This window comes from Ranitomeya variabilis, chromosome 3 (assembly GCF_051348905.1).
Source record: "Ranitomeya variabilis isolate aRanVar5 chromosome 3, aRanVar5.hap1, whole genome shotgun sequence".
NCBI lineage: Eukaryota > Metazoa > Chordata > Amphibia > Anura > Dendrobatidae > Ranitomeya > Ranitomeya variabilis.
Window position 1 is genome coordinate 442,062,168 of NC_135234.1, and position 24,700 is coordinate 442,086,867.

The 24,700-nt window shown below is 39.7% G+C and overlaps 1 protein-coding gene across 1 annotated transcript in view; it reads right to left on the reverse strand.

Moving 5' to 3' along the window:
* LOC143817709 (uncharacterized) overlaps positions 1-24,700 on the reverse strand; it is a 281,558-nt gene that overhangs the window by 23,602 nt on the left and 233,256 nt on the right. The window contains exons 30-37 of the mRNA XM_077299196.1: positions 22,293-22,444; positions 21,743-21,919; positions 21,015-21,224; positions 19,285-19,420; positions 10,572-10,715; positions 5,548-5,693; positions 2,302-2,506; positions 6-181 (exon numbers count right to left, since the gene is read on the reverse strand). Coding sequence (XP_077155311.1) covers positions 6-181; positions 2,302-2,506; positions 5,548-5,693; positions 10,572-10,715; positions 19,285-19,420; positions 21,015-21,224; positions 21,743-21,919; positions 22,293-22,444 — 1,346 coding nt within the window. The remainder of the gene's footprint in view (positions 1-5; positions 182-2,301; positions 2,507-5,547; positions 5,694-10,571; positions 10,716-19,284; positions 19,421-21,014; positions 21,225-21,742; positions 21,920-22,292; positions 22,445-24,700) is intronic.

Genomic DNA, 24,700 nt, shown 5'->3' on the forward strand with positions numbered 1-24,700 from the left:
AATACCTGAACAGTATCTTTACTTTGCTCTTTGTATTTATTATATTCTTGGCAGAACTTTATCTGAGTATGAAGGTATGCCACGTCACTTAGTGTAGTCAGGACCCAGTGCTTGGATTCTTCAACCTCATCACCTCCAGATTTTATGGACACACTTTTTTCACTTGGAGATGTTTTCATATCTGAAAATGAGAAAATAATTGAAATTCGGAAATAAAATCACATTTGTAATGAAACTAAAATACTGTCTATTATACATCCCCAATTTAAAAAAAAAGTTGGGATGCTGCTTATAATGTAAGGAAAACAAGTATCCAATGATTTAAAAACAGATATTCTGAATTTATTCACAACAGAATAGAACACATATCAGACATTGAAAGCTAGACATTTTTTCACTTCTGAAATAATTACCATAACTCATTTAAAAATTGATGGCAGCAACACAGCTTAAAAAGTTAGGACAGGGCCATCTCTACCATTGGGCAGAATCGCCAGCTTAGATTTACAACAGTCTGTGCACATCCAAGCAATGAGGAGACCAATTACTAGAGTTTTGGGAGAGGAATATTGTCCCATGCATGTCCTAACTTTTTTGATGTGTTGCTACCAACAATTTCTAAATTAGAAAGAACTACTGATCTGTGTTCTATCTTCTGTTGTGAATTAAATATGGCTGTAAGAGATTTCCAAATCATTGCATTAAATAGCATCCCAACTCATATAGAAGCTTATGGGAGAAGTCACAATCATAGGGTATGAGAGAAGGGTACTGGAAAAGCAATAAGCCAAAGATGGCTGTGTGTTACAATCTGCAGAAATAACGTGTAGATGGAAGAAGTAGTCATGGTAATCAGGACTTACCGGGAAACTTAATAATTGTGATCAGAAAGATCGTCACAGGTGAGTCAATGATATCTACTCATGTTTGAATAAACTCCTGAGTATTAACATCTTCCATGTACAGCATTGCGGGACGTATCCACAGGGTCGGACTGGCCCACCGGAGAACCGGAGGATTCTCCGGTGGGCTCAGGCACTGACACCTGCAGGCATAAAGGGCCAGCAGCTGCCTAGGGCCCCCACTGCTCCAGGGGACCCAGCCAGTGGCGTATCACTAATAGCTGCACACCATGCAGCTGCTATTGGGGGCCCCGGTGACAGCAGAGCAGCAGCGTGTGACAGGAGGCAGAAGCCGGCTGTTGCAGCTAAAGCCTGTCCCCGCTGCTAAAGAGAAATGAATATTCACCCTTCCCCACGCCCCCATGGGCACGGAGAGAGGTGAATATTAATTTCACTTTAATAGCGGGCAGTGTTAGCAGCAAGCTGCATCTAACACTGCAAGCTATCAGGGCCGGCAGACCTGAGCCGCCCCCCAAAGCCACAACCATAGGAAACATTTCTAGCGAAGCCAGATTACTAATCAGATTCAAAGCCCTCCAAGCATCGGGCCCTTCCTCAACACACTATCTGCCTCAGCAGTAAGCCCCAAAACCCTCTGATCCAGATGCGTCTGTATAAAGAACTAAATCCATGTTAGACACAACTGGCTCCAACCGCATAGACCAATCATTATACGAATGTAAAAAATAAGCCTAAACCTTCAGATCTGCCTGATGCCCTGAATTCAACCTAACAAAATGCAAACGGTATACAATGCCCGCTGTGGCTTCCATCATCATTCATAAAAAAACTTCACCAACAGGTAAGATCCTGCAGACAAAATTCAGCTTACCTAACAGAGATTGTAATTGACAGAGCCAAAGTTTTTTTAGCTTGTAAATCCTCTTCCATGCTCCCCTTTAAATACATGAGCTTATCAGCTGGTAAACGGCATTCCATCCTCACCAAGTCTATTTCTATGCCCAAAAACTTCAACACCATTGAAAGGCCCTCAGGTGTCAAAGGGATCCCGAAATGCTGAGCCAGGGCCGGCGTGTATCCCTGCGTCAGCCCCATATATTGCTCCATATATAATGGGCCCTATATAATGTTCCATGCAGTATATCATGGGCCCCATATAGAATGGGCTCCATATAATGCTCCAGTGCTACAGGATATCTACTTAGAAACGGACGCATCCAATCTATTTCCACTGGAGTCCTCCCTTTTTGCTGAAGACTCAACATATTTTCTCTTTCCCGCCTTAAAACACTTGGCGTGGCTGTGAGACCCGCCGCCTCCCAAGCATTCAAGCTTGAACTCTCCACCTTTTCTGTATGACTGACATTTTATCATGTATGATATATAAAATGCTGCTCAAAACCTGTAAATATTATTTAAAGTAGTGACATTGGCATACTTTTCTTTTCTGCTTCAGCTTCTTCTTTGGAGACGGTTTTGTTTATCACCACCCGTCGGGCCCCAGCACTATGTATTTCTTTTCTTCTCGTTATAACTACATTTGAGCTCTCCATTGCAGCCCACAGGTGAAATTGAAGAGATTCTTTTATGCTGTTTACAAGCTGTGGAAGCCAATTCTCCACAGGGCCGCTACATTGAAGAGGCTGCAATAACACAAAAACAGGTTACCCGCTATGCAATGGTCAGAAGTTTTTATAAGCATCCTGGCACATAGTCTGTCATCATTCTGACATCTCCTTTGATCAATAAAACGTTATCTTATATAAGTAATGTCTGAAAGATGTAAACCACACAGAAGAACTAGCAAAAGTTCTGAATGCTAAGCTGGAGTTTAAAGGAATACCATAGACGTCCAGCAAAGGATTAACTCTTTGTACAACACATTGGTGCTTTTGTGATTATAGTTCTTGTGTGAAAGGACGAGACTCAGGAATCCACAAAGACCTAAAGGTTTCCCAATGGACATGAATTTAATCCCATCATCTGTGATACAACCCAGAGCCATGTATCTAATCCCATCATCTGTTGTACAGGGTGGAGCGCGGTAATTTGCTGATTTGGGAATGAAATAAAAAAATTATGATCATTAGAAAAATTTATTTTATATTTTAATTATACTGAACAGTAATGGAATTTTTAAATTACATGGTTTTAAATAGTGTATCTGGCAAATGTCGACCTTCGCTATCCACACACTGCTGCATACGTTTTCTGAAGTTTTCATGAACTCTAACAAGCATGTCCACTGGTATTCTGCCAATTTCAGCTTCAATATTGTTCCTTAGGTCTTCCAAGGTGTTGGGACGGTTGATATACACCTTAGACTTCAGGTAACCCCAAAGGAAAAAATCGCATGGGGCTAAATCTGGTGAGCGTGCTGGCCAGTTCACATCTCCCCTCAAAGAGATAAGCCGTCCAGGAAACATTTGCCTCAAACAATTCATGGTAACCCTCGCTGTGTGTGCAGTGGCACCATCCTGTTGGAACCATGTATCCTCTAGTTCCATTGCCTCAAGAGCCGGCTGAAAATAATCCTGTATCATAGACAAGTACCGTTTGGAGTTCACAGTTATGGCACGACCATTATCCTGAAAAAAGTAAAGACCAATGATGCCTACTCGTGATATGGCGCACCACACAGTGACGCGGTCCGAATGCAGAGGTCTCTCGTCAACTTCTCTGGGGTTTGTTTCACTCCAGTAATGCATATTTTGTTTGTTTACACACCCACTGAGGTGAAAATGTGCCTCATCAGAAAAAAACACAATTGCGTCACGGGGTATCGTTGCTAACATGTCTTCACAAGAGGTCCGCCGTGTCAAATAGTCCCGTGCTGACAATTATTGGACCACGCACATTTTATACAGGTGAAAATTCAGTTCATCATGAAGAATCCGGTGGAGAGAACGTCTTGAAATGCCAAGAGCAAATGATTGCTTCCGAGCAGAGCGTTTCGGAGATTGCAGTACTGCTGCTCTAACTCTCTCGATGTTTTGTGGTGTTGTAATCCTTCTCTCAGGTCCCCTTCGTACACATGACACATTCCCTGCTGTTCTGAATGCATTCACCCAATTTACAATTGATTGCCGTCCAGGAACACGTCCGCGTGGAGGAACAGCGAATTGTAAACGAAAAGCATGCTGCACTGCAATGATCGAGTGGGCATTTGAAAAATACGCTTCAACACAAAATGACCTCTCCTCACGTGTCCACTGCATGATGGCAACTGAAAGGCGGAGGAATACAAATCTCCCATCAGCCACTGTAAGCCACACCCACTCTCCCCTCTCTTCGACCGACAGTGCCGCCACAGCATGCAGTGCAAAAAAGCAAATTACCGCGCTCCACCCTGTACAAACCAGAGCTGCCCATCATCTGTGATACATATATATAGAGTAATTCACAGCACACTCTTATTTTAAAGGTGCAAACATTTATTCCAAATGCAGACATTTAGTAGACGTGTGAATAGACATCAAGGTGCAGGGAGAAATACGACAATGATAATAACATTTTGGCCGTTCCTGGGTCTTGTTCACAACGTCGCTTTGTAGGTCAGGCTCGTCTTGCTTATGATGAGCCAGATATAGGCGCGGGAACGCCTCCTCTCCACCCTGCACAAAGCAACGTTGAGAACAAGACCCAGGAAGGGTCGAAACGTTATTATCATTGTTGTATTTCTCCTTGCACCTTGATGTCTATTCACATGTCTACTACATGTCTGGATTTGGAATACATTTTTGCATCTTTGTAATAAGAGTGTGCTGTGAATTACTCTATATATGACACCTGGAACTCTGCATCCCATCCACCAGCACCTTGAAGTACAACTCAGAGCCACTTATCTAATGCCCATCATGTGAAATACAACTGAGTGCCACCTATCTGACCCCATCATGTTTGGTACAACCCACAGAGACGCGTATCTAATCCCAACATGTGATAGACACTGGAATTGAATATGCTGAGTGTATTACACATTACATCACTGCTCCCATAGAAGTGGATGGAGCGGTGTCACATGTATCCAATCCCATCCTATGTGATACACTTTGCTGGGCCCTGAATCTAATCCTAGTGTGTGATACAGTCCATGTATCTAATCACAGCACATGACACATTCGGCATATCTAACCCCAGCATATGATACGGCGAGCAGCACCAACCAGTAGAATCAGTGCTGCCAGCCGTTCTCGGTAACACTTTCCACATTTCAGTATCACTCTGCAGTCACCAACAAAATGGATTCGCACTGTGATCTTAAACCTTATCCTGCCTTATTCTTTTGCAAACAGCCAGAAGGGGGAGGAGATGAGTGATGTCACACACGTGAGAAGATCCTGCCCACTTTTAATACAGTCGTAATGTGAACTTGCAGTACAATAGGTTTTAATGTTTAAAATTGGAAAATATCAAAACGATTTTAATTATTTTTCACATTTTACACTATTACAAAAAAACGTTAATTATTTTGTTTAAATTAAAACATTAATATTTTAAATTATTTCAGTTTTTAAAAAAATAAATTTGATGGCATCTTCGTTTTACAAAAATATATCATCAATATAAAACAGGAATATACACATATGTCACATAAACAGTAAACTACTTTTAATTTTTATTGAATTACAAATATCCTCTATTACACAACTAATATCCATAGCCTATTATATGTGCTGCTCACCTTGGTAAAATGTAACTCCTCTCCTAAAAAACTTCTTACACCGAAAATCTGATGGCCATCTTCCTGAGAGTCCGTTTGGTATATAAGACCTTGTACATGCTTAAATATCTTCACAATATAGCCACTTATAACATCCAGGTCATATCCTGTTATAAACAGTGACAAATTATTCTCACCAGAAATATATGTGTACAGCAGCTGTGTAGATTTTTGCATGCACTAAATGGAAAAAAAATTATTGGGATACACGTCATGTCTTATTCATTGAATTCAGTTTTTTATTAAGCCAAAGTGCCACGTGTGTAAATCATGCCTCCTGCCAAGTAGGCTGCCCGTAGAAACATTAGTGAAAGAATGGGTTGTTCTAAGAAGATCACTGAATTCAAGCATGGTACTGTAAATGAGACCTATAGATGGACCCAATAATATATGGCTCTCCCAAAGCTTCTATTAATCCTACATATAAAAAAGGAGTGTTATAGCCACACCGAACAAAAATAATAGCTTAATTACACAAAACATAATATAAATAAAATGAGATGTAAAAACAGAGAATGACTCCCCGCAACAGACCCCTTCATAGTATATGTGTCACCCACAGTGCTTGTAATGTAGAACACAGCATTCTGGATGCAGGGAAAATACCCTCCATCCAAAACGCTACTAATCCTGTGATCGTGTGTTTCGAAGGCCCACTGTGGACGCCTTTAAACAAGGATGTAAAAGAAAAAATTTGGAAGGATGAGTACATGGAGATATTTTCCCTGTTGCCATTAGAGAAGTTTAATTTTGATAAGGTATAAAAAGGACGATAGCAAAAAGGAGGAGGAAGAAAAACGAAGATGGCAGTTCATAACAAACTTTTATAAACTGACTTCAAGTGTTTGTGATTTTAGCAAGCGTGATCGGTAAGAAGGCTCCAGAGAACTGTTCCCCCCTTTTTTGCTATATGGATACTATAGGGGAGGAATATAGGACATATGGTGGACAAGCCTAGTTTCATTGCAAAGAACAATTTCAGCAAAGGAATGCGGTACGCCCTACTAGGTGGGACCAAAAGGTTATTGGACTATGGTTAAAGGTTATGGCGCCTTATGGATATGGTTATTCCTTTCTTGGGGGCACAAGCGGTAGGAACCAACATGAATCGGTGGGAGGAAGAGGTCAGGGTTTGCAGGGAGAGAAAGAGAAAACAGGAGAATGTTGACAATTTAATGAGGGGCCATGTACATATAGGTCCAGTTGTTAATTTAGCCATGTCTGCTCACATTGCAAATGGTCATCCCATGGGGCAGCCAGATGTATAAAAAAAGGGAAGGGAAAAGGTAGTACCATTAATTAAAAAAGGGGAGACGTCAGTGAGTCTTCCCACAATTGTCCCCTTACTAAATAGATTTCCAAACAGAGTAAGGGTTGATTGCATTATCAAGGTTTTAAGGAATGTTTTAAAATCCCCCCTCCAAACCATCAAGTTCCGTTTTCGTAAAAAAAAATTAAAGTTGCTGCTTTTGCATCCATGGGTTGTTTTGGAAAAAATAGGAAAAGAGGCACAGCTCGGGTGAATGGTGGGCCCTTTTCAAAACACCCCAATTGAAGATTTGATCGTATGACCGATGGGAGTGGTACTAAAAAGGAGCCAAATAAATTTTCTCCTAATCCATAACCTTTCATAGCCAAATGGATTGTTGGTTAACAATGGAATTGACCCCGATTTGTGTTCAGTGGCTTACACATCATTTGATGAGGCTGTTAGATGGGTGCGACGTTACGGGAATGGTACATTATTAGCTAAAATGGACAGTGAATCGACATTTAGATTGCTTCCAGTTCATCCAGAGAGCATACATTTATTGGGTTGTTATTGGGAAGGGTGTTTTACTGCGAAAGGGGTTTGCCGATGGGCTGCGCAATTTCATGTTCACTGTTTGAAGTGTTTAATTCTTTTCTGGAATGGGTGGTGAGAAATGTTTCCAACATTCAGTCCGTCATTCATTATTTGGACACCTTTTTGTTTATAGGTCCGCCTGAGTTATTAGTTTATAAGAATTTATTGGGAACCATGTGTTGGATGGTGAAGTGTTTTGGGGTACCTTTAGCTAGGGAAAAAACTGAGGGACCTACTACACAGTTGAGCGTTTTGGCCAGTTTGATAGACTCAGTGGCTATGAAGTGTAGGCTAACTGAAGACAAGTTGGTGTCGTCGATGCAGGAAGCGGACAGGGCGCAGCGTTTGCATAAACTTACATTGAGAAAGTTGCAGTCATTATTGGGAAAATTGAATGTTGCCAGTAGAATTCTGCCCATGGGCGAAATTTTTTGTAGAAGGCTAGCTGCAGCAACAGCGAGGGTATGAGCTCCGCATCATTATGTGCATTTAAGGAAGGAGCACAGAGATGACTTGGTGGTCTGGGGTATTTTTTGTAAATTTACAATGGCCAATCCATGATTCAGGATGAGGTTCAGGATAATGTGGATTGCGAGATTTATACAGATGCTGCTGGTGGTGCAGATTTTGGGGCCTATTGTAGGAGTCAGTGGTGCGCAGGTGAATGGCCCAATGAGTGGAAAGAGCAAGGACTTGTGAAGAATTTGGTGTTGTTGGAGCTATTCCAATTGTGGTAGCTGTATCTATTATTTGGGGAGAAGAATTTAAGAACCAAAAAATCAGGTTTTATTGTGATAACATGGAGGTGGTAGCTCTTATTTACAGTTTAACGGCTTCATCCCCTTTTGTGATAAAATTGCTCAGGAAATTTGTCTTGTGTTGCCTACAGTTGAATGCTTGGGTGGTTTCGCTGGAACGATTTGGGCCATACACTGTCATGTGACCAACCCTGTTAACTCTTTTTGCAGCCAGCAATAGACAGTGTAATACAGCAGCTATAAAAGGTAAACAGTTAAATATTTTTAATGAAACCCAATTGAAAAAATGATTTTTCTCCTCAATTGCATATATTTAAGAAAAAAAAAGTCCACAAAGGGTGGACGACCCCTTTAAGGTAATTTGGAAATAGTAGTTGGGAAACAACTTCCTAAATTTATATGGTATGAACTAATAGAGAATATTAGAGTAGCAATGGTAATTATAGAGCCATATGATTACCTAAAATTGCCATATTGTAATAAATCAATTTAAATTAAACAGATACTCAGCTTCATGCAGGTAGAAAATGAATAAGGTATGCTTATTATAATGATATTCCAGCAGTAATATACTGGAATGATGCCCCATTGTTTGTAATAACTTTAGAAAGATGGAATAGTAATTGGCAGAATCCTATTGTTGATAATCACATTAGATTGAAAGATAAAGTATTGTGACTGACACATCACCGCTGTGAACAAGCTGAGGCATTCTGCTACCCCGCTAACACCATCAGCTGTTGTTTGTGCATATGTAAGGTTTGATGTTGGGATCCAACAGAAAAAGCTAGCTGGAATTTGCTGCAAATACTGAGGAGGGAATATCCTGAATTACAAATTAACATATGTAACTCCGGTGTGACCCGAGATGCCTCTGATGCTTTATTTATGTTCAAGCTTGAAAGCGAGAGAGAATTAGATGCTGGGAAAGCTCACAGAAGGAATAAAATATGTGCAGTTTGATAAAGATCATGCTGCTCGGAACAATAAACCACTGATATTAGATCACAGACAGATTGGCTTTATTGTCAGTTAAAATTTAGAAGTACCTGGAGGCTTGGGATAAAAGGTTTCTCTCATTGTGAGAAGAATTATCATTCCATCCAGTATAAACAGCATTGGCATTAAGCAACTAACAACTACTGACTTCAAAATTGATATTTGCCAAAATCATATTAATTTCTAAACATATTGGCCCTGATTCATCAAGACCGGCATTGTTCACGCCAGAAGGTACATATCCGCTTTTTATGTGGAGAGGAACATGTGACTTCGGCAGCCAATGGCACAAGCCTTGTGTCTGGAAATTGTGGTTGTTTTCTGCTCCCTGATTGGCTGCTGGAATCTCCACACATTAAGTTAATTAAAAAAGAAAATGAGTCCGCCGCTCCTCTGACCTCTCCCCACCTCATCAAACACGTCCACCCGCTCATCATACAGCACCACTATCCTAGCCAAAGTCCTAACAAAAGCATTAGGGAAAACGCAATCATTTACAGAACTTTGGCTGAATTTTGTTGATTTTGAGGAAAATGCTTGGGAATCCGAAAATGAATCCGAATGTGCAAGGTTCATGCCAACTTTGAGATTGGCAAACCTTTTCCGAACAAGTTCACTCATCTCTACTGGTTAGCACTGCAGCCTTGCAACACTGGGGTCCCGGGTTCAAATCCCCACCAAGGACAATATCTGCAAGGAGTTTGTATGTTCTCCCCGTATTTGCGTGGGTTTCCTCCAGGTTCTTCAGTTTCCTCCCAAACTCCAAAGACATATTGATAGGGAATTTAGATTGTGAGCCCCATCGGGGACAGCGATGATAATGTATGTAAAGTGCTGCGGAATAAGATAGCACTATATATGAAAAGCATAATAAATAAATACATGCTTCAGACATATTTTGGGTAGGTCACTGATTATCTCTTTTTTCACTCCCGTTCATCCTTGATTTCAGTTTCAAATTTTTTAATGGAGGCCTTCATGGAATGCACGCCGGCTGCAGGACAAAACTGAAGTGAAGATAGCCTTAGATTCACACGAACATGATTCCAAGTCCATATGGACCCCTATGCCCAGTCTAGAGGCGGCAATGCCGACCTGAACTTAAAGCCTTATATGTGTCTATGAGGTTGTAAGTTCAGGTCAAGAGACCTGCAGCAAATTCAGGTATTGTGGTCTGTGTACAGACCGTGAAGTAAGCTCATCTGAACCTGGTCTTACTCTTACTTAAAAAAATAAGCATAGGTTAATTGGGTTTCCAAAAATGCTGTACCAGCTTGTGGATGTGATACATTCATGTTGATACAAACATGCTGTTGCCACATAAAATAATATATAGTTATAAATAAATAAATAAAAACACTTTATATGACATGAATACGTACCATAACACACAATGTTGAGTGTATCTTCCACGGATAAAAAATAGAGTCTTGGAAAAAGCTGTCGCTTCTGTTCTAAGTGAAGGCGGACAGCTCTTTGACAACGTTCAAGTTTATAGTTCAGCATCTCTAGAAGAGACTGCAAGCCTAGTAAAACAAAATAAAAATATTACATTATCTAAAAGTAACACTAATCATCTCAAAAAGAATTTACAGTTCTTGTGAATTTTATGTTATACAACATCTTCAGTATTAGTACACTGAAAGCTTCTTTTCTGCAGACAGATACTGAAAAATATGTAAATACCTCATACTTCTCACTTGTGATGGTTTGTGTCAATGTGTAAAAAAAAAAGAGGATGGTATATGAGAGGCACATGTAACCCAAAATAAATGAGTGTCAGAGGCCACATGCAGGCAAAAATTTGTAAGAAATTTTACTAAATAATCAAAGTAAATAAAGGATCATTAAAAATATTTAAAAAGAAAAAAATGGGGTTGGAGTTATTTTTGCTAAAAATCAGATATGACAGAAGAATATGTATGGGGATCAATACAAACTCTCTGTCAGCTGTGAGGCAGTGACCGGTGTTATATGTGAGGGTCGTTATGTGTCCCCCAGGATGCGCACAGAAGTTTATTGATGCCACGGGAGTGCATTGCAGTCACAGGCATAGCTGTGATTGCAGTGCAAAATAAATGTAAAACAAGAGGGGATTATAGGGAGAAAAATGGGAAGCGCAGACTTCTGAGTGTAGTAGTTAGTTTCCAAAGGTGTGTACTCAGTGTGAATCCACTCACCTTTTTAGTGTCTTGATATACTGTGTATAGATCCAATCCATGGATCACTCCATTCCTCTTTCCACTCAGTTTGCTGCAAAGATCTGGGAACTGATGAGCGCACTGAACAGTGCTTTCATAGGCGATAACTCTTTGTGAATGTTTTTCCCAGCAATATGCGCTCCTGAAGGATGATGATGGAACTCGATATTCTGATTCAAAGATGATTTTTATTTCAAACTAAAATACAACCGGTTTCGACTTCTTAGAGTCTTCCTCAGGTATAATGTCATGCATATAAACAGGTCTATCTGAACACATTTTATAGCAGATATCCCTGCATGTCAATTTTGGGTGGGGGCTGACAGATTTTTCTTTTTTTTTTTTTTTTTTTCTCTTCCCACACAAGGAAGAAAAAAAAGTGTTAAAAAATTCCACACTGAAAAAAAAAAAAATGTACCCACAAATTCTTCACTAAAATGATTTTTTCTTTTCTAAAAACACTATAAATATAATTATGCTATATATAAAATTTCTTTTAAAATGTTATTAAACATACTAAAATGTGATTTCATACTAAAATGTAAAATCCTACAAACATATACATAATAACAAAAAAAACAAAACAAAAAAAAAAAAAACAACTCCCTTTTTTCATATTGGGACTATTTCCAAATGCCAAATACAAATTTTCGAAATTTCATTCATATCAAAACTGAAAAAACTAATATGCAATTTTGTACCTGTCAATGTATTTGCTTTGTACATCATATACCTTCTATAACATCATTTAATCCATCTGGGTATAATGTACCCAGACGGAAGATCCAATATGATTCTTTCCAGTTTAACTTTTGTACTCTATTAGTACAATTCACAGGTATTTGCTCCAACGGGGTTACAGAAATATTGAATGTTTTGTTATGCTTCAAACATAAATGCCGGGATAAGCTCTGTTTTAAAAAGCCATTTTTAGTATTGTGTCTGTGGCCATTCATACGTGATCGTAAGGACTGAATAGTCCGACCCACGTATTGCAGGCCACAAGCACAGGTAATAACATATATCACAAAATCACTGTCACATGTTAGTTTTTGTGTGATTGCTATGGTTTCACCCGTACTATACGACGTGATGTGATGAGTCATATGGGTGATAATTTTACAGGTACAACATTTTCGGGAACCACATCGATAAATACCCGGTTTGGAAGCATCCGTTTTGTTAAAATAGAGCTTATCCCGGCATTTATGTTTGAAGCATAACAAAACATTCAATATTTCTGTAACCCCGTTGGAGCAAATACCTGTGAATTGTACTAATAGAGTACAAAAGTTAAACTGGAAAGAATCATATTGGATCTTCCGTCTGGGTACATTATACCCAGATGGATTAAATGATGTTATAGAAGGTATATGATGTACAAAGCAAATAAATTGACAGGTACAAAATTGCATATTAGTTTTTTCAGTTTTGATATGAATGAAATTTCGAAAATTTGTATTTGGCATTTGGAAATAGTCCCAATATGAAAAAAGGGAGTTGTTTTTTTTTGTTGTTTTTTTTTGTTTTTTGTTTTTTTTTTGTTATTATGTATATGTTTGTAGGATTTTACATTTTAGTAAGAAATCACATTTTAGTATGTTTAATAACATTTTCAAATAAATTTTATATATAGCATAATTATATTTATAGTGTTTTTAAAAAAGAAAAAATCATTTTAGTGAAGAATTTGTGGGTACATTTTTTTTTTTTTTTTTTTTTCAGTGTGGAATTTTTTAACACTTTTTTTTCTTCCTTGTGTGGGAAGAGAAAAAAAAAAAAAAAAAAAAAAGAAAAATCTGTCAGCCCCCACCCAAATTGACATGCAGGGATATCTGCTATAAAATGTGTTCAGATAGATCTGTTTATATGCATGACATTATACCTGAGGAAGACTCTAAGAAGTCGAAACCGGTTGTATTTTAGTTTGAAATAAAAATCATCTTTGAATCAGAATATCGAGTTCCATCATCATCCTTCAGGAGCGCATATTGCTGGGAAAAACATTCACAAAGAGTGCAAAATAAAAGTAAGAGTTGGTCTTGGACAAGTTATTTGCCCAAGGCAGATTTAAGAAAACCCGCCATGGGCTTTTATTTTTGAAGCGGACTACAGGATGGTAGTGGGGCAGTCTGCTTCCTCCAAGCCAGGTCTTACAAGTGACCTATGGCAACAGGTTCCTTGTAAAAACCCTGAAGCAGAAGGTTGGGTGTGTAAGTCTTGGCTTGCAAACTGCAGAGCTGGAGGCTCTGCAAAGCTTCAGCCTGTGTGAAGTTACATGGAGCCAAGCAGAGCCAAAACGTCTGGCACCCCTTAGCGTACACGGTGGTGCAGTCGCCCACAGCCACCGGTCTCAGATTCGGACTGTCTTGTTTCCCGGCTGCTATACAGAGGATACCATTTGTTTTCCGTTTTGTGAGTATGCTGAACATTAAAGAGACTTTGTTTTTGAACAATAAATAATGGCTATATTATACCAATAGATTACAAGAAATATAATATATGGAAGGTAAACATAAATATGAGTATACATATATACAATACAACAATACACAAATGCAAAATATACAGTATTATCTATAAGTGACATTGATTTTTCAGTTCTTGTGAATTTTGTACCATATATAAGATCTTTAGTATTAGTACACCAAAAGATTCTTGCCTACAAACAGATGCAGAAAAAAATGTTAAGACCTCATACTTGTCACCTGTGATTGCTTGTGACAATGTAATATTAATATGCTCATGAAGTGCTTTCTCTCTCTATTTTTTTTTTCTTTTTTTCTCCTTTCATAGATATCTGCATTAATGAGCTTGGTAGCCTGACCTCCAAACTGACAGCTCTTCTGTAACCAGATACGTCTAAGGCTACTTTCACACATTAGGTTTTTTGTTTCAGGCACAATCCGGCAAGTTTTGAAAAAAACTGATCCGGGTTTTTTTTTGCGCTAGATCCGTTTTTTTCTCATAGAGTTGTATTAGTGCCGGATTGTGCCTGATGGCCAGACGTTTCATCCGCTTTTTTCCGGATCCGTCCAAATAGTCGTTTCCAGCGGACGGAGAAAATGTCCAGATGAACGTTTTTTCGTCCGGCGAAAAAAGCGCACAGCGACGGAACCGGCCAAAAACGTGTGAAACGGGCATGTGAAAAGATGAATCCGGCCTCCGATTCCGGGTTTCTCTCTCTCTCCTTTTCCAGGAAGTCAATGTAAACCACATACTAACAATAAAAACCAGATCCGGCAGAAAAACGTATCCGTTGCATCAGTTTTTACACTATTTCCAACGGATCCGTTTTTTGAAACATCACATTTGCGTTTAAAAACGCAGCGTTTTTAACGCAAACGCATTTGGTGCAAAAACGCATGTAAACATGTTTAAACGCTGGGTTTTTTAGACGCATGCGTTTTTGCATGTGGTAAAAAAACGTGGCGTTTTGACGCGTTTACAAGCGTTTTTTCCTGCCTTTGCGTTTTTGAAACGCATGATGAGAAGTGTGTGACAGCTGCCAATCATCAAAATCAACTAGAAAACCCCCTATAAACAGAAATAGCTAGGGTTAGGGTTAGGGTTAGGATCCCTAGTAACTCTAGGGATCCTAACCCTAACCCTAACCTTAGGGATCCTAACCCTAACCCTAACCCTAGGGATCCTAACCCTAACCCTAAGGGTTAGGATCCTAACCCTAAGAGTTAGCCTAGGGATCCTAACCCTAACCCTAACACTAGGGATCCTAACCCTAACCCTAGGGATCCTAACCCTAACCCTAACCCTAGGGATCCTAACCCTAACCCTAGGGATCCTAACCCTAACCCTAAGTGTTAGGATCCTAACCCTAACCCTAAGGGTTAGGGTTAGGATCCCTAGGGTTACTAGGGATCCTAACCGTAACCCTAACCGTAACCCTAGGGATCCTAACCCTAACCCTAACCTTGTTTTTTCTTGTGTTTTCTTGTGTTTTTCTATAGAAACGCATGTGTTTAAAAACGCATGCAAACGCATGTGCTTAAAAACGCATGCGTTTACATAGACAGCAATACAATTTTTTGCCGCAAAAAAACGCATGCGGTTTTTTGCGGCAAAAAAACGCCGCTAGAAATTACTACAAGTTGCATTTCTGCAACAAAGCGCAAGCATAAAAAAACGCATGCGTTGCCAAAAACGCATCAAAACGCATGCAAAAAAATGCATGCGTTTTTAATGTTAAGTATAGAAAAAAAACGCATGCGTTTTTTAGCGCTAAAACGCAGCGGCAAAAAACGCAAGTGTGAAACCAGCCGGATTCTGCCTGAAACAAAAAACCTGATGTGTGAAAGTAAGACTCTCAGAATGCAAGAGATCTGTGCTGCTGATGCGTTAGACTACAAAACCAGCCGGATTCTGCCTGAAACAAAAAACCTGATGTGTGAAAGTAAGACTCTCAGAATGCAAGAGATCTGTGCTGCTGATGCGTTAGACTACAAGAATATTGTCTATACTTTTTATAATTTATAGATTATAGATATTTGAAGTCATTAGTAAATTAATAAACTGATGTTGTTCAACTTTACATGTAGAATATTTTTCATGTAAACTATACAATGGTGTTCAGAGTAGAAGATCCTTATCACATATTTCCCTTTAAAGGGGTTTTACACTTTTAAAATAGGTGGCTATCAAAACTTTTCCTGTAATGTAAAATAACAAAGACAGAAAGTACTTGTTAGGCCCCTTTCACACATCAGTTTTTTGCCATCAGTCGCAATCTGTCGAATTTGGAAAAAAACAGATCCGGCGACTGATGCCGCCGGATCCGTTTTTTTCTCATAGACTTGTATTAGCGACGGATTCAGCCGTCGTTCGCCAAATCTGTCGAAAATTGTTTGTCCGGTGGCCGGAGACGACGGACATAGTAATTTTTTTGGCTACGTCGTTTGCTAGAATGGAAGCCTATGGCGCCAGATCCGTCAAATGGCGGAATCTGGCGACGGATTACATTTTTTTTAACTGAGCATGCTCCAATCCAATTAGCCAGATACGCTAGTTGGATCCGTAGAAAAAACGAATCCGTCGCATCAGTTTTTCACAATCTGCGACGGATCCCTCAATCCTTTGAACCAACGGATTGTGACTGACAGCAACAAAAATGATGTGTGAAAGGGGCCTTAGGCGCCTGGATTCTCCCATTGCACAGGGTAGATCCCAAGCCATGTCTGCCTCTGCGGTCTCCCATTCTGCTTCAGCCGCAGTGGGAGCTGCTCAGCAAAGACGTCGGTCTCAACATCTTGCCAAGACTTGTGCTGTTCGCTTGGTTACTGCTGGCTCTCCAGCCAAAGCTATAGTAACTAGCAATAGGCAGCAGCGAACAGGCGTTTTAGAGGCTAAAGGTACCTTCACACTAAGCGACTTTGCAACGATAACGATAGCGATCCGTGACGTTGCAGCGTCCTGGATAGCGATATCGTTGTGTTTGACACGCCGCAGCGATCTGGATCCTGCTGTGATATCGCTGGTCGTTGCTGAAAGTCCAGAACTTTATTTGGTCGTCAGATCGGCGTGTATCGTCGTGTTTGACAGCAAAAGCAACGATGCCAGCAATGTTTTACAATGGTAACCAGGGTAAATATCGGGTTACTAAGCGCAGGGCCGCGCTTAGTAACCCGATATTTACCCTGATTACCATTGTAAAAGTAAAAAAAAAAACACTACATACTCACCTTCTGATGTCTGTCACGTCCCCCGGCGTCCGCACTGCTGCTCAGAGCTTCCTGCACTGACTGTGTCAGTGCCGGCCGTAAGGCAAAGCACAGCGGTGACGTCACCGCTGTGCTTTAGGGCCGGCGCTCACACAGTGCAGGGAAGCGGACGCGACAGGCACCGGAATGTAAGTATGAAGTGTTTGGGTTTTTTTACATTTACACTGGTAACCAGGGTAAACATCGGGTTACTAAGCGCGGCCCTGCGCTTAGTAACCCGATGTTTACCCTGGTTACCAGGGGACTTCGGCATCGTTGGTCGCTGGAGAGCTGTCTGTGTGACAGCTCTCCAGCAACCACACAGCGACGCTGCAGCGATCGGCATCGTTGTCGATATCGCTGCAGCGTCACTTAGTGTGAAGGTACCTTTAGTGTTATGATCTGGTGGCCTAGGAACAGCATGAGACGTACCCTGGAGAAGGTGGTACCTGTACTGACCGCAGACCCTGAACTTAACACCGCAACTAGAAGTAGCCGTGGAATGTACCTAGCGCTCCCTAGACATCTCGACACAGCCGGAGGACTAATTACCCCTAGAGATAGAAAAGGGAAAACTATCTTGCCTCAGAGAAAATCCCCAAAGGATAGACAGCCCCCCACAAATATTGACTGTGAGAGGAGAGGGAAAAAACATACACAGACTGAAATCAGAATTTAGCAAAGGAGGCCACTTCTAGCTAAATAGAAAGGATAGGACAGAGTACTATGCGGTCAGTATTAAAACACTAGAAAATATCCACCACAGAAAATACAAAATCTCCACATCTAACTAAAGATATGGAGGGTATATCTGCATCTCCAGAGATACCAGCTTGGCTAAACAAATCCTTATACAGACCAAGCTGGACAAGACAAAAACATGAAAAAGAACTGAACAATAAGCCCACAGCATGTGGACAGCAAAAATCAAGGCCAGAACTTATCTTTGTTGAAATGAACAGCAAAGCAGGAGAGACCAGGCAGGGATGTGAATCCTCCAGGAACAATGGACAACTGGCACTGACTAAAGGGTCAAGCAAGACTAAATAGCCCAGTCAGATTTGCAAAAAGTGGACACACCTGATGAATGCTGCGATCCAGAGACAGCAGCGCTACCACTTATAACCACCGGCGGGAGCCCAAGAGCAGAATTCACAACACTTTAGTCCAGAAATCACCCTACTAAACATGCTCGTGAGGTGGCGACCTCTCATTGGTGGTCGATCTTCAGCTGCTCGGGTGATGTGGCAGTTCCAGATTGATCCTCAATCAAGGTCCTGTCTGACTGGACTTAAGCAGAACATATAAAAGGTCCTCTGGAGCACACGCCGATGTGCTAAGATCATTTATACAAACATAAGGGTAGTGTGGACTTGTCTGCATGTGCTCAGGGCAGGCATATAGCCTTTAGAATTCTGGCACCTCCGGAGAGGAGTTTGAGTGAATTCAGGGCAGGCGTATAGCCTTTAGAATTTTGGCACCTCCGGAGAGGAGTTCATGTGCCCCTGTGAGGGTTGTGTTCTCCTGTGAGGTTAACAGGGATCATGTTTAGCGCCATACTTGCTCTGTTACTGTGTGCAAGTGACACAGCCTTACTCCAGAGCATCCTTTCCATTACTGTGTGCGAGTGACACAGCTCTATTGTAGAGCATCTATTCTGTTGCTGTGTGCGAGTGACATATGCTTGTGTGTTATACACTGAGTGACGTGCAACTCAGTGCGAGCTAGCTATCGCTGTGTGTTCCGCCATTGCTCACTAGCTGCGGTTTTCCATCACTGCAAGGTGGACCCTGGGTGGCAATCGCACTTTATCATAATTTATATTTAGTGCGATCCGCAACCCCTAAGAGTACTCACCTCTCCCCCACTTTAGCCCTGGCTTGCCACTGTTTCTCTGGACTCTGAGTTTCGGCTGCAGCGGTAACGGCACGTTGACAATACGCATCACCTCTGCAGACAATCAGTGGGCTCAACGGTTTGTGTCATCACTGTGATTGACTGCAGCAGTGATGTGGGCTGTTGACGAAATGTCACCGCTGCAGCTAAAACACAGAAAGGAGCTGGTGCTGGAGCAGAAGAGAATGAGTTTTATCTGTCTTTGCTTTTTACCATTACAGGGATCTTTTGGGTCCAATTTTCTAAAAAAAGGATTAACAGACAAGATGGGTTAACCCACTCACCTCTACGTGTGCAGTTCTGCAATATGTTTGGATTCTCCTCAACTGACTTCATTAACCGGCAAAAATGGTGATGTACATCAGCAAACAAATTGGCTTCTCTGGGCATGGCTATGCGGAATGCTAATGTAGAGAAAGCCTGTGGAAAGTAAAGTAACAGAATAAAAAAATACTAATTTTATATAGTTCCATAGTGCTTGGAGCGCATCAGGTTATAGACCACATGTACGACATATTTTGGGACGAGGACAGACAGACAGATAGATAGATAGATAGATAGATAGATATGGGATAAATAGATAGATAGATAGATAGATAGATAGATAGATAGATAGATAGATAGACAGATAGATAGATATGTGATAAATAGACAGATATGGGATAGATAGATAGATAGATAGATAGATAGATAGATAGATAGATAGATAGATACATAGATAGATAGATAGATAGATAGATAGATAGATAGATAGATAGATAGATAGATAGATAGATAGATAGATAGATAGATAGATAGATAGATAGTAAATACAGCTCTGGCAAAAATTAAGAGACCACTGCAAAATGTTCAGTTTGTCTGTTTTTTCTCTTTATAGGTATATTTTGAGTAAAATGTAAATTGTTCTTTTATTCTATAAACTTCTGACAACATGTCTCCAAATTTCCAAGCAATTCATTTTGTATTTTTTTTTCTGAAAAGGAGAAATGGTCAAAATTACAAAAAAAACAGTGCTTTCAGACCTCAAATAACGCGAAGAAAACAAGTTCATAATCATTTAGAAACAACAATACTAATGATTTAACTCAGGAAGAGATCAGAAATCAATACTTTGTGGAATAACCATGATTTTTAAAAACAGCTTTCATGCGTCTTGGCATGCTTTCCACCAGTCTTTCACACTGCTTCTGGCGCAAAAATGTAAGCAGTTCTTCTTTGTTTGATGGCTTGTGACTATCCATGATCCTCTTGAATACATTCCAGAGGTTCTCAATGGGGTTCAGATCTGGAGATTGGGCTGCCCATGACAGGGTTTTGATGTGGTGGTCTCTTAATTTTTGCCAGAGCTGTATATACCATAAAAGAAAAATATACCATACATGTATTTACCAAGCTGTTTCTCTTCTGCTTGCTGAGAGTTGTAGTGTTGCAATAGTTACTACCTCACATAGTGGAGAACAGTGTATATTTTGTTTTACACTTTAATAACATGCTTTATATTAAGTTACAGATATAACACAGACTACGTTAAAGTAGTCTCCTAAAACATATCTAGGAGGCAAAATTCAGATGACTGATAACTTTCAGCTCAGGCACGTGCTTATGGCAGGGCCTAACAGGCCACTAAACATGGCATATTCTGAAGGCATTATGGTTACCCTGACAACCAGCAACTCCTTGTGATTGAGTCATGGTCGTGCCAATGATTTTAGGGATAGGAAGCCCCCATTCTCTCACCACTTTAAATGTTATGATTATTATAAGCAATTGTGGCATTTATAGAGGGTTAAATTGGCTGTTACAGCAGGAGCTTGGCTATCAGTTAAGCAGGGCTCCCAGCAGTGATTGTGAGGGTAGAACACATGTGCCTTCACAATCACCTAAACATACCGATCCATTTTCAGGAACTCACAGCAAAATGGCACATACTGGTACATACTGCCCAATGTTGGGAATGGGTTTTCAATTCAATTAACCTTAATAAATAATAAGACAAAGGATGAAAATTAAAAACCTCTTCCATCTGAGTCCATTTCTCCTGAACAGACAGCCATAGGTGGACAGCAGTCTCAATGACTTGCAACTTCTTTTGCCATTTTGTCACATCATCAAGGAAGGATCCAGCTTCTGCATAGGGTTGTATACTTATCAACACCAACTGATGATGTTCCAGTTCCTCAAATATAGCTTCTGTATTTCTGATGAGCAGAACTTTACCAAACTCCTAGTGGTATATTCACATAGTTATCGATCAACGAGGAATATCAGTATACTGTAACAAGTTGCAGTAAATTATTATTCAACAGACAGCATATGCTTGTATGTTGTTAAGCCAGTATGGTAACAATACTCCACAGTAACAGGTCATATATTTACCTATCAAGCATTTCATTGCAAAGTAAAACTTAATATGGAATAAATGCATTTTAAATTATTTTTTTAATATAAGCAGGGCACAATAAAAGAATAAATCATTTATTATGTTTTGCCAAAATATATTCAGTAGGTCCTAAAACACAAATGCATTTATTTGGCAGAAATTGAGAACAACAGAAAGGCATAAAGCAATGAGAAAATGAAGGACATGAACAAGTGGGGAGGCGAAGGAATTTGGCAGTTAGACCCACTCTAATTTAATTTATGTCTTAAAAGAATATGCTTCTATCTTGTCAAAGAAGATCTATGTTGTAAGGTGACAGCCAATGAAAAAAAGAATACAACTCTTACATTCATCTACCTTACCTCTATATGTTTCAAAGACTCATATAAGGACACTGTGCTTCCTCTGCCTGCCTTTTTGGAAAGGAGAAAACCACGGTCTGATTGCCTGCTAAGCCTTCGGCTGCCTTTTCCAGTTGTTAAATTCCTGCTTACATCTCCTCTGGTGTAGTGACTGCCAGACACAGAACTGGCAAGTTCCTAAAATAGTTTATTTACAGACTTTAGATCAAGGGAACATGAGAGGTAAAAGATCTTGTAGCTATGCCCTTTCTAGAACCCTACAAAGAGGAGATCCTCATGGTCTTATGCCATAATTGGTTTGATTAATGTCCAAGGTTTCATTTGGAGAAATTTACATTTGGTAAATCCTTTTGAAAACATTTGTTCAAAAATGAAACAACAAGAAAGAAAATTTGATCTTGTATCTTACACAAAATAAATTGCCCATTATGGACACCTAGAAAAAGCGAGACAATTGCAAAATCGCTTATCGCCATACTAACTGAATCAATTTAATAACATGAGAATAGCCCTTTAAGTTGATATTAAATATGCTTTTCTCAGACAATACCTCATTTTCAGCTCTGGGTGAGATGACTCGGCTGTGAGGACCAAGGTCAAATATTCTACTAAGCCAAACTTCTTCACAGTTCTTCAAGGAGCTTTCAATTGTCACTTCTAGCATTGCTCTCTGTACAATTGTCCTTACATCTTCTGTGTGTTCTAATATACAATGGCAATGAAAATTATCTGTGTTATTACTAACATAATATGCATTACTAACTTTGCCACCACAAATAGGGTCCCTTTACCCAGACGGGCCGTTGCCACAATAAGGTCGGAGATTGGCAGATAAAGTAAATGATGTGCACTGAATGATCTATACTAGACCACTCAGTGCGCATAAGCTGTCATTGTTTACGATAGCACAAGTTTATTTACATAGGATGGTGCACCGCCAAGAGCGATGATCTTTCATGCCGCATAAAAGATCATTTCACCTGATGATTTTGCTCGTTCATAGGGTGATTGGCAACCTATTTAAACAGCAAGATAATCATGAAACAAGTGGTTTTAACTATGCTTTCTCATGATTATCTTGCAGTGCAAATTACAAATCCAGTAACACCAGAGTGATTTGTAATTTTCTTTACATTAAACACAAAATACGTATGTTTTTGGAAGAGATCCAACTATATTCAATTATACGTGCTGGATTTAAGAAAATAAAATGTTATGGGGAAACAGGCACCAAGAAAGTGCAACCCAATCTGCAGGCATGTTATAGAGCAGGGTGAGCTGATTCCAATTCAATATAACTTGCATTTTCTTTCTTTAATCCTCTGCTCTTTCTGGGATTTTTTGGACCAGTGGACCTATCAGTGTTTGAAAGCTATCTCAATATGCACACTTATACAAAGAAAGCTGTCAGCCACTGAATTGAAAATCACAGAAAGAACAGGTATAAATAATGAAAGATTGATTGCCCTCAGTAGGAGAAACAAAATAATAATCTTGTAGTTATACCATGTTACAAAACAAACTTTTGAGACTAATTAGGCATAGTATAACAGAAACACAAATATATACACAAAAAGAGGAGAGACATGACATAATAGATGAACATTTAAAAAAACAAACAAACTGAGCTTGGGGATTGACTCCTTTGTGTGTATCAGCTTAGATACAAGAAAGATATATATCTTGGTACCGTGTTAGCCAGTGGATAGAAAAATATTTAGAATTGAGAGTCCTCAGTGGTTGATACCTTTTAATGGCTAACTGAAAAGATGGTAACAAATTGCAAGTTTTCGAGACTACTCAGGTCTCTTCAACAGGCATAGACTAATAGAAATTCTGAAGAATCACATATTTATTCACAACACAGCACAGGAAAATGCCATAGACAGGTGACGTGAAGCAGAATTACCATTATGCGAGTGATAAACTCTTATGTCCATAAATATTGGTACAGTTCATAAATAAGGAGTGTGAACGTTTTATTGTCCTCTGGTCTGGGTCTGGTACTGTTTATGGTGACCCCACATGCTCTGAGGAGCAAATTCCTTAGTTGATGTAAAAAGACATAAATCCATGCGACACATTCATTCCTGCACTGAGAGTATCAAAGGTCATCATTAGCTTATATTCCCAGATTCCTCTGTCTGAGATTTGAAGTTACCTTTTAATACAAGTAATTTCATGTCCATAATGCTATGATCGGGAGACAAAAATGTATTGCCACAAGTAGATCCATTATTTTTTCTCTTATTGTGTGGCGGTGAGAATTCATCCTTGTTCTAAGCTTTTGCCCTGTCTCCCCTATAAACAGACCCCCAGTTGGACATTTAGTACAAATAATTAAGTACACCACATTAGATGTGATGCAGCTGAAAGTACCTGGTATCTTGTAGTCCTGATGTGAATTGGGGATCTTTACCTTGTCCATGGTCATTATAAACGGACATTTTTACTGGTTGCAAGGAAAGGTTCCTGCAGCTGTAAGATAAATTTATATTCCCAGACCCTTACGTTTTTTTGTGATTTGAAGTTCCCTTTTAATATGACAACTTTCATATTGGTTATTTTGTGTCTTTTTGACCCCTAAAACATTTAGCAACAGGTAGATGGGTTTTTGTCAATAATTGTGTGGTATGATACCTAATCCTTGCTTTCAGATTTTGTCCTGTGTCTCCAATAGAGAAAGCCCCAGTTGGACATATGGTGCACAGAATTAAGTATAGCACATTGGAAGAGCATGTGAATTTCCCAGGAATCTTAAAAGCTATTAAAACCATTAAAAGGCATCTTAAGTGCAAGATTATTATTTTGTTTCTCCTACTGAAATCAATCTTTTTTTCAACTGGTCAAAACAGTACAAAAACCCTGTTTCTTTTCTTTTGTATAAATGATGAAACCACAGGTTCTACTGAATCTTTTCTCACAAAACTATAAATCAATCTTAGCTCCCTTTGCTCT